The sequence below is a fragment of the Mugil cephalus genome, chromosome 3 (assembly GCF_022458985.1).
Source record: "Mugil cephalus isolate CIBA_MC_2020 chromosome 3, CIBA_Mcephalus_1.1, whole genome shotgun sequence".
NCBI classification, from domain to species: domain Eukaryota; kingdom Metazoa; phylum Chordata; class Actinopteri; order Mugiliformes; family Mugilidae; genus Mugil; species Mugil cephalus.
The window spans coordinates 4,596,479-4,612,085 of record NC_061772.1 but is presented as its reverse complement, the minus strand read 5'-3'; the positions used below and the strand labels follow the sequence as shown (position 1 = coordinate 4,612,085).

The window sequence follows — 15,607 nt, the reverse complement described above, 5'->3', positions numbered from 1 at the left end:
ACCAAAGACGGCTTTTGATACTTCAAGACACAGGATATGGACACCAAAAAAAAAAAAAAGTATTGAGGTTTGACACTCATCCCAGGGTACACATATACCTAAAGACAACACAGGTTTAGTATTTGTCATGTGTGAAGTCCCCCCTCTTCCTGAGAAACACTCAACACAGACACTTACACATTCCTGACGGCACAAGGCATAACTTGTTATGGAGACTGTTCACAGAGCTGTGTTAAGGTGAATCCAGACACACACACACTGGGCTGTGTGCACCAAGAGGGGCAGCGTTGATTTAGGGCATTACTCAGACGGAGAGAGAGAGAGAGAGAGGGGGGAAAAAGGGAGAGTCTCCCCTGACTGCATTAGGAGAGCCTCCAGCCTTTGTGATTCCTTTTGATCAAATCTCTGTGAAAGATGAGTGTCATGCCCTCTTCCAGCCAGCTGTGAGGGGACTGCCCTGTGACTCCGAGGGGGTTGCTGTGTGTGTGTCTGTGCACGTGAAAGGGCATGTACACCTCTGCGCGTGCACGTCCGTGTGTGTTGTGTGTATATGTGTGTGTGTGTGTGTGTGTGTGCGCGTGCGCATGTGTGTGTGTGCGCGCGCGTGTGTGTGCGTGCAGGCTAGGGAGGGAGCAGGCGGCTCCTGAGGTGAGAATGCCGAGTGGGAGGATCTCATTCCAATCCCCTGTGCCCAGTTTCAACACACACACTCAGACACACAGTGAACATCTTGAGTAGTTTAGAGCCAGTCCACAGAAACATTAGAGGAGAGAAAGCAGAAGAGGCGTGTTTGCGTGTGCATCTGTGCAGTAAGAGTAAAAGCACAGTGACTCCTCTTTTTTTTTTTTTTGTGTTGAGTGTTGGAGGCTCAGTGTGTGTGTGTGTGTGTGAAGTGGGATACGTGTGTGGCTGTTGTTGAAGGAGACTCGGCTGGGTGCGATGGCTCTTTTGCGCTAAAACTTGTGCGAACAGGAGAGTTAGAGGCAGTTGTTTTGTGGGACTCGCAGGGAATGGCAAACTCCACGGTCTCCTTGGAAACATCTGACTAAATGACAATGGCTGAGGTAAGAGAGAGACAGCTTTTCAACATTATTCTCCGTCTGCTCCAGCTCTCCTCACACTCTCTGATCAGGATAGTTAACACAAACTGGATGTAGCTGATTGGGGAGACAGGCGTGAGAAGCACATTTATTTTGGGTGGCTACTTTTGTATGTGTGAAAAAACACAAGTGTTGATATAGAACTTTTGCTGTGATTTATTTGTATTTGTCTATACTTTCTTTATGAATTGTGGTTAAGATTGTGACAGTGATCTACAGGCCCAGGTATCGCTACAAATTTGGTGATAGTGACTGTAAAAGATGTGCGTGAGTTTTAGTACTTTGCAATGCGCACTTTTTTAATAGCTTATTTTAGGAAAAACACATTTTCTTTCCCAAACTCTTTTTTTCCCCCCCAAGTTCTCACATATGAAATGTCTCCAAACAGGCTATGAGAAGGTCGTCTAAATAAAACACTCTGAAACTGGCTAAATTTCAAAATAAAATAAACACATGGATTGACGAATGAGAAAAAGCCATTCATTTGATTCCAGCTTTTGACATTTGCCAAACTTTTCTTGAAATCTCTTACTCGAGCTCCAGTAGTTGAACTTGCTCTCAGACACTTGACATCTTTATGCGTCTGATCAAAACTTCCAAATGAGAACATCTTAGCTTGAATCAGGATGGAGAGATTAATCTTGTACGCCCTCCAAGAATTTTGAGACAACTCCAGTTAAAGAGTAACAGTACTTCTCAAGTTTTAGAGAGTGAGTCTTATTTATTTTACTTTAAAATATAATTGTACTATTAAATGCTATTTTTTATTTCCTGTTCTTTTTAATGTAAAATACTGTATTCAAACCATATCCAGTTACGTTTCACGCTCCGGCCAGTTCTACCCTAAACATCTGTAAGGGGAAAAAAAGATTCATTCATTCCAACAAAGAAGTTAAAACCAGCCTGTAAACGTTACCTGGACCTGTTATCCATCCACCCATATGTCAGTCTGAGCAGCCTGGCCTCCTGTAGCCTGCTGGCCGCTGGCCACAGCCTATTGGAATGTAATTTAAGAGCAGCCTAATGTTTTGTTGCAGCCATAATGTAGCAATTAGCTGAGCCATCCCTGTGCTGGTGGTGATGGTAGCAGCAACACACTCTCCCACACCTGTGTGTGTGCCTGTGTGTGTGTGTACGTGTCTATGTAAACAGTAAACAGTTTCCTCGTTACGTTTAAAAAAAAAAAAAAAAAAAGATTGAATCAATGAAACAAAGTGTGTGTGAAGCAGCTGATCACTGAAGATGAAATGAAAACTATTTGTCATGTCTCAGCTAACGGAGAGAGCTAACTGCAATTACTTATTCATAACTGAATGGTTTTAACACATTTATAAATACACTGATACATATAATATTTAGATTCAATTATTATTATTACCTTCAAAATAATTAATACAAACGTTTGTGACTAAACAATGCTTAAAATGCTTTTTCTATATTTTTTTAAATTTGTGTGTAAAATAAATAAATAGACGCCATGTCAAAGAACCATAAATATGTCTCAGTTTTGCATTGTACTTAATTTACAAATAACATTTTTATTAGAAAAAAAAATGACAGGTAACAGGTATCCTTTCCTATTATCTGGTGAGTGAGAAGCCATTGCTTTAATACTCCATAAAATTGATTGTATCACACACGACAAATGCATTTGTCGTGTGTGAGAGGCGGAAACACAGGCAGAAAGTAAAATGGCTTTCATTTGACAAATTCTTGTCCTATCGCTTCCTGCTTCTATCTCACTCTTTCTGTCTTTTATATCCTGCCTTTACCTCCATCACTTTCTGGGGATGTCTCACACACATCACACGTACACAGATAATTAGTTGGAATTAGACACATTGGTCTTTTTACTCCTATTCGTACAAATCACCTTGTGACAATTGTTTTGTGAGAAGACGCAAAAAATATTTTTATTCCAACTTTCAACTACGTGTATAGACGTAATCAGAGCTCATACTTCGGCTCATCTTTACTTGTACTTTGCTTTGTGTGTCTCACTGTGTGTGTGTGTCGCTGGTAGTGGTGGCGACACCACATGATGGTCGATCTGTAAAAGGATGAGGGGCTGGGGGCACTTGTGTGTGCGCGCGCGTGTGTGTGTGTGTCTTTTTTCCCCTTCAGCGTCTCCTCGAGCTGTGATCCGCCCCTCCTGGCCCCAATCTACCTCCTTAACACCCCAAAACTCCTCACACACACACACACAGCAGCCACCCCTAGCATCAGCTCTGCGCTGCCACCAAAAGGCTTGTGAGGATTTGTCAGCCAGATGTGACAAGATCGTCAAGAGGCAGGCGAGGAGAGAGGGAGATCTGATATTAATCAGAGCGTAGCTGGGAGCCAAACTCTCTCAGACTCAGTGTACTAACATGTTCCCCTCATTTACTCCCTCTCTGAGCCAAACACTCCCTTCGAGTTCCTAAAGGAGAGCCACATACACCAAGAAGACAATCAAACTTTGGCTTGCCTCCTTCTCCCCCCACCACAACCTCATCTCTTTTTAATATCTTCCTTTAAAGAAGCTGAGATTTTTTTTTTTTTCATGGATCTTCAGGTAAAGATGTGCTATCTTTTGTCCGTTTTAGTGTTGAAACCGTAGTGTATTGACGTGTGTGTGTGCTCGGTTGTGATTGACTGCTGGATGACTTTCAAGTAATGAGTTTTTCATGCTGTCTTTGGGCTTGTATGGACTCCTAATAGGCTCAAACCCAGCCTGTCACTACTTGCACCAGCCCAGGATTTTCCTGGGTTTTTCTTCTCTTTTTTCATGGCCGATGCAGAGTTAAAGGAACAGACAAGCCTTCATTTCTTTTTGGTTAATTTAAGTTACTTCAGCAGCTACTGTGATGGCGTTTAAAGACGCTTCCAAGACTGAATGGGTTTGCAGCTGAGAGTTTGTCCGTAAAAAGTTAAATATGTCATGTAAAACTTGTTAAGTATATTAGAGAATAGCTCAAGTGGGCGATTTCTATCTGCATCTGTATGTTAAAGTGCTTCCTCTTTCTTAGTGTAGTGAGAGTAAATCATAAGCTGAGGCAGCATAACAAAGCCTGCTGAGCAGCTCATGTATCCTACCTCACTTTAACCAAAGCCTGTCGTCAATTAACATTTTACTACCTCGCTGTCACTTACATAATTTGGTCCAAAGTTGATATACTAATAAGACACACACACGCACAACGACCCAGTTGTGGGGCCAGGTGGAGTCACTGCAGTTACAGGTTTTGGGGCTGAGGTGGTTTCACTGGCTGAAGTTGTTTTAGTAGGATATCGGATATCTCAGCGGTACCAGGAACACTGTCCTCCCACTAAATTCCTGAGTGTTATGGGTGTTCCGGCTGCGATAACGTATTTAATATTTATTTCCTCTTTGTGCGTGTATGTCTGTGTGTGTGTGTTTACTTAAATGTGATTTGTTCATATATATAGTTTTATTAATTTCAATCACCTTAATAGATGTATTCATTTCATTTTTTGAGGAAACAATTGACTTTTTATTTTGCGTAACCCACTATTTTTTTTTTTTTTTGTTATAATTTAAAAGCTACAAGAAGAGAAAACGTCCATCACATGTTCACAGATCCTGTGGTGTCCTTTTGAAATCCTTTTTGTGCTTTCTTAGTTGACCAAAAAACGCCAATTTTAAAGTATTAGTATATGTATATATTTTTTAAATTTTATGCCTTTTCTCTGATAACTAATGGAACTGTTCGACCCATAGAAACCAAACTTTCAAATGCTTCTTTTATTTTTGGATTTTTCTAAAGAATTATCAATAGCTAATCAGAAGATGTGTTACTTTAGCAGGTTGTGAGTTTTTAAGAACGTCAGCCCAGGTGATTTTCATAATCAGTTTTCTTTTTAATCTCAACAACCAATAAATTATTAATACATGCTTTAGATGCAACTAGTTCAGGTTTTATGAGGCGGCTATATCTATATATGGAGGCAGACTATTGGTTCTCAGAGTTCAGTCTCATGATAATATTGACTTGTAAGATACTAAAAAAAAACTAATAAAAATTAATCATAGTTTTTCAGCATGAGGCGTAAAAATATTTTTTTCTGGCTGAGCGACAAACTTATGTGCAATGCATTTAGAATCTGATGTCATATCTTTTCATTGTTATTCACTGTTTGCCATAAACACAAGTTCTTTCTCCCTGCTTATAAGTTGTAGGTTAGTGTTGGGCTGCTGCTAATTGAATAGTTTTCCACAGCATTAAGCCAACTAGTGCCTGTCAAACTGAGTTTATTCAAGCAGCTCTTCACTTCTGTTGCCTCTGTAATGCACTGTGGCTTTTCAGGATTTTTACTTTAAATGGTCTATTAAAAGGACTATTACATAAATAGTAGATGTGCATGTGTGTGTGTGAGTGTGTGTGTGTGTGTTGCTCAGCAGTGAAATGAAATGATATTCCACTTTGACCAGGTAGCTTGGCTTTTCTTTATTTCAGAAAGTACACAATGTCAAAAATATAATACATAACATCTAGAACATTACAGGAGATCATGAAGTCCAGGTAAATGCTGGCGTTGGAGTTGATTTTTATGAATGGTTATAGTAGCTAACTTTGCTGTGGAGCAAGCCAGTAAAATCCTATCCCATCTGTTTTTTTTTTTATTTCTGTGTATTTATTTGCATCATAGAGTGCAAAGGTATCAGACACACACACACACACACACACACGGATGAGTGTTTAATTAGTCAGGACGGAGGCGTCATGGTGTGTGGATGCTGTTTTTATGGCGTTCCTTCCTTGTCTTGACCTCACACTTTTGTCTTTACTTAACATCACTGTTGCTTTATTTCATCTTCCTTTGTGACCTCCAGCCACCCTGCACGGCCGCGTGTTCACACGTGTAGGATTTCATGTTAAAATCAAAATAAAGTACTGCTTATTGATACATTAGCGTAAATAGAATTTAAATAGTCTTTTTGTTGCTTTTCTGTTACTAGGAAAAGAACATTACAATCCAATTCACTCTTATAAAAAAGACGTGTAATTTGTTCAAGGTGCACGTATCAGTGGCGTGTGTGTATGTGTGTGTGTGTCCGTGACTACACTGTTATAAATTAGTGATGTAAAGACAGCATCATTGTGTTATCTTTGGCTTCAAAAACACTGACGGATCATTCTGTGCAATTAGCCTTCTTGTCATCGACTTCATTGATTCATGGGAACAGCTGTGGCTTCGTTGTGACAACAGCAAAGGGAAATGGGGTGTGTGCGTGTGTGTGTGCGAGGGGGGGCCGGGTGTCGAGGTTACAGAGAGCCACTGTCGTGTTGGGATGTCCTGTGCTGCCATATTCCCCCAACTCCTATTCTAATACTTGTCCTTCTCAGGATCTCAAGAAACAAGTCACTAATTAAGATAAACGACTCTGACCACACTCTCCATTGGAATGTGTGTGTGTGTGTGTGTGTGCGAGAGTGAGCAGAAGCACCTGATTAAGATGTATATTAGGCAGAGCAGCAGCGGGAGGTGTGTGTGCACCCACAGTGGGATGGGATTAGACTAATTGGGCCATGTTGGGTCTTGGTGTTCTGTAATGACGGGATTAAGTCGCTGAGAGATGAGTAAAGGGGTTTTTACACCACGCCACTATTTTGAGGGACAAAAAAAAAAAAAAAAAAAACGCAACGGAGAGAGAAACAAAGAACACAGAAGTCATGGGACTGAAAGACACAGCTATCAATCTATGTTTCAAGGTCAGCTACCTGCAACTACCCTCAACACCAGTCAGTTTATTTGCCCTAATGATGGGAGGTTATTGTAAGGTGAAATAACGTGATCCCACATTTCAAGGACAATTCCAGCCTCAAGCACAGGAGCAATTGAATGACTAAATGAGGAGGAGGGGTTCCCTGCCCATCCACCCACACTGTTTCTCCTTCTCCATCCTTGGAGAGGGAGTAAGCTCCAGCAAGGAGCTAAGCATGCTGCTCGTGTATGCTAAAACCCCACTGATCATGCATTATAGATGCAAAGGGAGAGAAATGGCATAGCACAGCCACCCCAAGGTTTTCAGCATGTACCACTAACAACAGTGGCTTTGATCATAAATCTGATGATGCTTTTGCCTCCGTTCCTGGTGTGTAAATGATTTGGGAAAGTCATTTTTAGTGTATCAGTATGCTGGAATTTTCTCTGCAGGGTTGCTGCCAAGTCAGCAGCTATTCAGAAAACCTGATTCGTTATTGCCATTCATTCCTCACTTTGAGTCTTGACATCCAGTTACTCTGCTTTTACTGCTTCTTTATCCTGAAAACATCAAATCCATTAGCAGTTCAGTTAACGAGCAGAGTAAGGTCAAATGTGACAAAGATTCCACACATCAGCTGGTTCCATAAAAGTGCAGAAAGAAGAAAATACTGAATATGTAGCATATGTCAGCCTGCTTTAGAGAAGGTCGAAATCAAGGGCTTAAGAATTTCTCTGTGACAAAATGTGTTCTGTAAAAGTGGAAATTAATTTTCTTGTTCTGTTTTTTTTTCTTTTCTTTTTTTTTGTATTACCAGTCTATCTGCTGCACTTTGGTGAACTGTAACTGTGACGGCTTCAAGCCTGGAAAGCTGAAGAGGAGACAGTGTGAAAACTGCAAGCATGGTTGGGTAGCACACGGTAAGAGTTCATTATAAAGTTTATACTTCTAATGTAAATACATTACAGCTGAAGCTTTCCTATATTATAGGTATAGGATAAACATATATATATATATTTTTTATTCATCACATATATTTTCTAGCCACACAGCGAGTTTGATTTAATTTTTGTAGAATTTCTAAAGAATTTACCTTGGAGATTCTTGCTTACGTTAAAATACAAAAGAGCTGAACAGAGTTAAATTTGTTAAATAGTAAAGCTTCAATCACAAAACCGCATTTAAACTGTTTCCCCATTGACTGTATCACCAGTATGAAACATTAAACATTTCTTACTGACAAAAATCAAATACACTTTACAGAACTAAGGAAATGTGTTTAGTTTACTGTACTTGATTAGTTTTAATTAATTCATTTAATAATGTATAAAAACATAAAAGGCTCATTTCAGAACCAAACATTTAGCATGATCCTTGCGTTTTTTGTCTTAATCAATATGTAACCTGAGGTATTTATTTATAGATTTATTTTTTACCTTACTATGTAACAATCGCCAAGAATTGAAATCTATTTCATAATGTCATTTTTAATCTTTGGTCAAACATCTGCAGTCCAAGTAAAATCATGAGTCAACAGCAAAATCAAGATTTTTAAAGGTTTTTCAATAATAATATTATATATTACATTATATTGTTATTATTATTATTATTATTGTTCCACAAAGTCTGCAATTCAGGAGGTCACTTTTCAATTTCTAAACCTCTATTTATAAATAGCAGCACAGATTAAGGGTAAATAATATATTGTGACATATATCTCTAAACATTTATGAATAAAATGCAATCTGCTTGGACAGATAGATGGTGGAAATGCAGACATTTTGCATATGGCGATTATCACGGCGCAATTCACTAAAGTAAGCGCTCTACAAAGAAAGCTACAATAATGCAACAATTCTGCATCATTGAAACCTGCTTATTCTCTGCAATAATTATCCTAATAATAACAACATATTGGCCTTTAATAAAATGAATGAAGGAGTTTATATGTACTTATACTATTTTGTAAATAATTCTCTCTTATTTGTTGTTCACATAATCATTATCATTATTCTAGTACTTCATTACTACCACATGGTTTTAAGTGCTAACTATACGTTTAGTTTTTGTCCTGTAATGCATTTTCTTTGTTTTTTTCTTTTTCTTTTACACTTACACTCGTCTTATACTTGTTCGACCCGCTCTTACTCCTTCGTACTTTTTCGATCCAGTATTGTATGTCTTTTTTTCTTGATCTACCTTCTCTTCATGTAAGCACTGGCGCCCAGTATAGTTAACGTAATCTAATGCAGTAAAATCTGACACTTGTATTCCAGCCTTGAGCAAGCTGAAGGTGCACCACATGTACCAGAGCAGCCAGGTGGAAATTGTGCACTCCAATGTGGTATTTGATATCTGCAGCCTGATGCTGTATGGAACGCAAGCCATCCCAATCCGCCTCAAGATCCTCCTGGACCGCCTTTTCTCTGTCCTCAAGCAAGAGGAGGTCATCCAGATCCTCAACGCTCTTGACTGGACTCTGCAGGACTACATACGAGGATATGTGCTCCAGGTGAGCAGTGAGGAGAAAAACTTTTTACTGTGTTCTGTTTTTGAATATCTTGCTAGGATTGCGCTAAGACCGTTGTGTGTATTCTGACCGCTGCTCAAGTACAAATTGCTGATTTAAAGAAGTAACTTACATTTGGTGAGCAATGTGCGCAGACTCCTCAAGTCTGCTTGTCACAAGTTTGAGATAATTTTTAATGCGGGTCAACCTGTAGTTCAACCATGATTTGGAAGCTCCCAGACCCATTTCACTATCACTGCAGTTAGATGTGTAAAATACAGGAAAACGAACTTGACACATGTGTGATTGAGATGTCTCACAAACATGGTTAAAATACATTCTGTGTGGCCTGAGAGCATATTAAGAGAGACATAAGGAATTGCTGAGGAGGACAAGGGGGGCAGAAGGGAGAAGGGGAGTCAGAAAAGCATGGCTGAAGACAAGAGAGAGCTGGGATGTGATGTCGGGACCAATGCCGTGAACTCTCTCGGTACCCTGCTGATGTGGCTTGCTTGATGCTGTGGTTCCATAAGCTTGCTGGGTAGATTTGTAAATATTATGTCTTTTGCACCAGAATCCCTCTCAAGCCAGTGCCAAGCCAGCCAAGGCCTGGGCCGCAAGCGCTGTGTCAGAGCATGATCCCTCTTCGATTAGTACATCATCAAGTATTCAAGTTGGACTGCGTTAAATTCATGTTAGCTCATCTAATGGCGAAAGTAGAGTCAGAATCCTCGACAGGCACCCAATGAATGCTCTGTGATGAAATATTAATCATGGTTATGGCACGAAGCTGCTCCTCACTTTGAAAGACCCCCAAACTCACATGTGATTACTGCCGGGCTAAGGGAGAAAGGACCCGCTTGATCAATGTGAGGCGCCTTCTGATAACACCTCCTCCTCCCCCACTATGTGTGTGTGATATGTTGTGCACATATTGATTTTTGCGTCCCTTTGTAAGTGTGTAAATGAGTATGTGCTTGCTACCATGCTAGTATGCATGTTCTCACCGCAAGTGTGTCTGTGTTCTCTGTCTCCTGGCAAATACACATGATTTAAATGAAGAGAAATGACCTGCAAGATGAAACACTGTGAGTCTGTGTAATGAGGTTTCTCAGGGTTCTGTGCTGCCCGCTACCATTAATGCGCCATTTGATTCCTATATTTAACCGCCATGCCAATCCTCTTCATAAGGTGTGTCACATAAACTACTCTTTGAATATGTATGAGCAACCCAACAGACACTTTTAATGCTGATGATGAAATTGCTTTTTCTCTTCTCTTTTTTTCACTTTCTCTATCCTCTTCAAACTGTTTCTTCCCTTTGCACTCTACCCTTTCCTGTACCATACTGCTATTTCTGCTCTCTCTGTATTTATGATAGGATGTAGCAGGGAAGGTTCTGGACCGGTGGGCCATTATGACATTTGAGGAGGAGATTGCCACACTGCAGCAGTTCTTGCGTTTTGGTGAGACCAAGTCCATAGTGGAGTTGATGGCTTTACAAGACAAAGAAGGCCAAGCGGTGCTGGTTCCCAGCACCCGCACCAACTCAGATATTCGCACTTTCATCGAGCGCAACACGCCTCGCACCGCTGCCACCATTTCCACATCCAAGGTTGATAAGCTGAGTGGCAACAGCATGCACCACTTTGAGAACTTCATCAATAGCATGGCATTCATGCTGCCATTTCAGCTATTAGGCTCTGCCCCTGCGCCATTTCTGGGCTCACCGACGGGAAGCCTGCAGCAGCACCAGCAACACCAACAGCATCAGCACCAGCAGCAATGCCGTGGGTCTGTGGAGCTGCAGAGGCGAGATGATCAAGGGCAAGACAGTCTAGGGAGTGACAATCCCTCTCCCTTTTCACACCCTTCAGAAAGCAACCTGCTTGGTTCCAGCTCTGTCTCATTCCCTGCTGAGTTAGACCGCAGTGGAGACAAGGCAATGGACATCCTTTCCGCCAACACAAAGATCGAGGCTGAGGATTTCTCCACCAGTGACAACTACTCAGATGGACCTTCCACACCATGTACGCCCTCCATGAGCTCTGATGTAACACAGATGTCGCCCGAGGGCAAGCTGCGCTCTCTGGACCGTAACGGGAGTGCTAGTGGAGGGATCCCAGGAGGTGGTGCCGGAGGAGGTTCTTTAAAGAAGGGTCGTGTATTTTGCAATGCTTGTGAGAAGACATTTTATGACAAAGGCACGCTGAAAATTCACTACAATGCTGTGCACTTAAAGATCAAGCACAAGTGTACAATCGAGGGCTGCAACATGGTGTTTAGTTCGCTGCGCAGTCGCAATCGCCATAGTGCTAATCCAAACCCACGGCTACATATGCCCATGAACCGAAACAACCGGGACAAAGACATGCGTGGCAGCTTGTCTGCTGATGAAAGCTCTCAAGGCGAGAAGAGGTCTGAATATGGCACTCCCATCTCTGTTTGCTCTGCAGAAAGCCATAAGTCCATACCCAGTTACATGGTGAGCCATGTGGACACAGGCTCAAAGCTGCCCAGCAGCTCATTCCCCAGCATGAGCCAGAGTGGCATCCTCTTTCCCAACTTAAAAACTGTACAACCAGTCCTGCCTTTTTACAGAAGCCTGGTGACCCCAGCAGAACTTGCCAACACCCCAGGAACACTGCCCTCACTTCCTCTGTTGTCCTCTTCAGTACCTGTCAAACCCATCACAGCCCCTGAACCTTGCATGACAGACCCTATACCAAAGAAAAAGTCTCGTAAGTCAAGTATGCCAATTAAGATAGAGAAGGAGATGGTAGAGCAAGATGATCAAATGGATAAGGAGAGCAGCTCTGAGGACGAGGCTACTTTACAGGGTAGGACCAAAGATGAGTGTGACGGTAGCCAGGCAGACGGGGATATGTACACTAGACAAGCTGGGGATGAGATGGACACAAGGGAAGCTTACAATGGCAAAGACGAAGGAAGGTATAGTACCAAGATTGTGTTGGACCAAACTTTAGATGGAGAAATGACAGAAAAAGAAGAAAAAGAGGAAAGGACAAGACAGACTGAATCAGGCATCATCACCTTTGAAAATAGACTGAGGGAGAACCACTGTGACAATAACTTACTCTGTCAGGAATCCAGTGGCAATGAACAAACGGAGAACAGGGAGCATGCAAACTCACTGCTTGCAGCTGACAAGACCTCAGAGCTAAAATGGGAGGAAAGTGAAGGCAGGTTGACTAATGGAGGTGCTCTCGAGCTCATAGAGAGGGAGGGATCAGATGGATGTGCAGATGACTATGAGGACTCAGGGTTGTCACATCTTGATCCAAGCACTGACCTGACGCACCACTGTGAAATCTGCAGTAAGACCTTTAAAAACCCTTACAGTGTCAAGATGCACTATCAAAATGTCCACTTGAAAGAGATGCACATGTGCACAGTTGATGGCTGCAACGCTGCCTTTCCTTCGCGCAGGAGCCGAGACAGGTAAGCTTCAGGCATACTTTCTTTATTTTCTGACACAAGCTATTAGAATTACTGATTGATTTAATTCCATCAATGTTACAATTTCCAAAAAAGGTCGCAGTTTCATACCAGCTCTAAGGTGTTGCCATTTAGTTTCACATACAGAGATACAGTGTGTAGTATAAATAGAACTATGATCACAAAGTTACTGTTCACATCAGTTTCAGAGCACAGCCAGCTGATTTAGCAATCCAAGTGACTTGTTTTGGTACTTCAGGTGGGTTTATTCATATTCCTATTGTATTAGATTTTGGAAAAAGTGGGGTAAACTTAGTAGATATGGCAATAAAAGTGACTTGAGTTTAATTTTTTTTTTGTTTTTAATTTACAGACACAGTGCAAATTTGAACCTGCACCACAAACTGCTGACCAAAGACTCATTCAACCCATCCAGCACCCTCTACTCACCCACATCCCATTGTAGAAACAGAGACTTTGTTGGCCAAGACTACTGCCAAGATCAGCGAAACAGAGATCTGCCCTATCGAGATCAAAACAGCCAGACTTCAGTCATATTCCGAGGACATAATCGCATGGGCCTGGTCTTTCCTATGAGCAAAATGTCTACTGCATCAGAGAATGCTGGGGCATCTCCTTTAAGAGAGATGGAGAGATTAGGAGATAGAGAGGGTGGTGAAAGTGGGGAAGATGCAGCAGTTCTGGACCTGAGCACTTCCTCCTCTGCCTTGCCTCGTGGTACCGGCAGTGGTCGGTCTTCCTGGGACTCAGATGGAGGCTGTAGTGAGGAAGCAGAGGGGGTTGAAGAGGATGAGGAGGCACTTCCCATGGAGGACAGTGATGAAAGCTGTGAAGGCAATGGCGTGGATAGGCCTCGAGGCGATGAGTTGGTATCTGAGGGAGAGCGGACACTGGGTGTGGGGGGGCAGATTGGGCTTCAGGGAGGTGGGGGTGGATCTCCAATAACGTGCCACATCTGCCAAAAGGTGTACAGCAACAAGGGCACGTTCAGAGCACATTACAAAACTGTCCATCTACGACTGCTTCACAAGTGTAAAGTCCCTGGCTGTGATACTTCCTTCTCATCTGTACGAAGCAGAAACAGGCACAGTCAGAACCCAAACCTCCATAGGAACCTAGCTGTTAGCTCAAGTGCCACAATGGACCAGGAGTAGGGATCTGATCTCAAATGCCAAGTCGAATTATTTCCTTCAATTTAATTATTTCTTCTGTTGGTTTTCTTTTTGGGGTACCTAGAAAGGGGTCACCAATTAGCACTTTCTAAATTCCATACCATCGTAGGTCACAGTCATAATTTGGGGAATAAAAGATAAAAAACATTAAAAAGAAAAAGAAAAAAAAAAACTAAGTACAGCCAGCAGTTTATTTGTTGTGTCAAAGGAAACTTGCTTTTGGAACAAATGGTATTTTCTACAAAGAAAATTTTAAACAGCAGTACATGCATCTGTAAGTGTTTACACAAAACACAAATCATAGAGATAATAACCAAAATATGCGCCTATGGGTGAATTAATTTTAGTATTAAATGAAATATTGTAATGTGGTGCAGAATTTTGTATTGGTTTGCCCTTCAGCCCAGTTAAAATGGACTGAACTGTTACATGTGCTGTCTTAGTGACTTACAGTAAATCACACTGTTTCATGCAAGTGATCTTTTCTAGTGTTTTGTTGTCAGATGTCCACATCTTTTCCATGAAGTTGTGCATAATATATTGATCAAAATCATTAGTGAAGTAACAATACATGTCATTTCATTTCTTTGAACAATGGTCTTCAACATTCTGTTCAAAAGCTATAGTGTTGTGAGCTTGACCAATAAGTTATTGTATGGTGTTTAATGATCTGTCTTTGCTGTTCTATTTGTTGCAAACTGCTAATCCTGACCAAAGATTTTTCTCGCTTGACAGGTGCATATGGAAACCTCTTAATATTGTGTAAGGGGTATGGAGTTTTAAGGGGTTTCCCCAGGTGTTGATCACCCACTTTGTGGTTACAGCAGTATCCAGGCTTGAAATGAACGAAAAATCCATCAATAATAATGAAATTATGTTGGCTGAAGTGATGGAACAATATCTCCATGGTAATTTTTAGAGATCATGGAGCAAGGCATGATTAAAGAATTGCTGTTTTTGGAGGCTAGAAGAATGAACTGTGAAAGAGTCAAACACTGAGAAATAATCATGAAAAAATGCAGTTTATAATAATGGCCCCACATGTGAGCACACCCTGAAAAAGAACTGGTAGACAAAATCTTTATTTAACTGTATATTCTGTGAATAGAGTAATTTGTTATCTGAAAGAAACAAAAAAAATATATGGTATAAACTAGGATCATTTCATCTCTACATGTCTTTTCTCATGAATGAACAAGAAAACTGTGTTGTACATTAGTGTTTTTTTTTTTTCCACCATGATTTATTGTTCTGGTTTTGCTCTGTATTCTTTTTTTTACTGTCTATTTAATTGCAGGGGGTCAGATTTAAGATCCCATTTGTTTGATGTTTGTATTTGTTTCAAAAAAGGAGCAAAACTGACACTTGTTGTTCGGTGGTTCTTTTGAATTAATGTTACAATATTCATTGCAATTAAATAAAAAGCCATATGTTTGCAAGACTCCCTCATTCAATTTTCTATCCATTCGAAAACACAATCACAATTTGTATCTTTGTGATTGGATTGCATTTGCTGGTTTTAGTTCAGCATATATGCAGGTCTCGGCATATCAAGAGCCAATACGCACACACGGAAAAACACTGTTCACCCACTGTTTTCTCAGCCGGCAACTGGAGTCCCGTATGGTGTGGTAAAACT

The 15,607-nt window shown here is 41.0% G+C and overlaps 1 protein-coding gene across 2 annotated transcripts; it reads left to right on the top strand.

The window, feature by feature from the left end:
• The first annotated feature begins 705 nt into the window (after positions 1 to 705).
• Positions 706 to 15,407, top strand: bnc1 (basonuclin 1). 2 transcript variants are annotated; one of them, XM_047581480.1, is made up of 5 exons: positions 706 to 1,064; positions 7,625 to 7,727; positions 9,169 to 9,319; positions 10,698 to 12,778; positions 13,149 to 15,407. In XM_047581480.1, the coding sequence occupies exons 3-5, from the start codon at positions 9,173 to 9,175 to the stop codon at positions 13,948 to 13,950; spliced, it is 3,030 nt and encodes a 1,009-aa protein (XP_047437436.1). In that variant the 5' UTR covers positions 706 to 1,064; positions 7,625 to 7,727; positions 9,169 to 9,172; the 3' UTR covers positions 13,951 to 15,407. The 2 variants fall into 2 exon arrangements, with proteins under 2 accessions (XP_047437436.1, XP_047437435.1); XM_047581479.1 differs by having other exon boundaries at positions 9,084 to 9,319.
• Positions 15,408 to 15,607: the final 200 nt, after the last annotated feature.

Excerpts from the sequence above, each read along its gene's own strand:
- bnc1 (XM_047581479.1), top strand. Across the intron at positions 7,728-9,083 it reads GCATGGTTGGGTAGCACACG|CCTTGAGCAAGCTGAAGGTG; the intron begins GTAAGAGTTCAT and ends CTTGTATTCCAG. Across the intron at positions 12,779-13,148 it reads TCGCGCAGGAGCCGAGACAG|ACACAGTGCAAATTTGAACC; the intron begins GTAAGCTTCAGG and ends TTTAATTTACAG.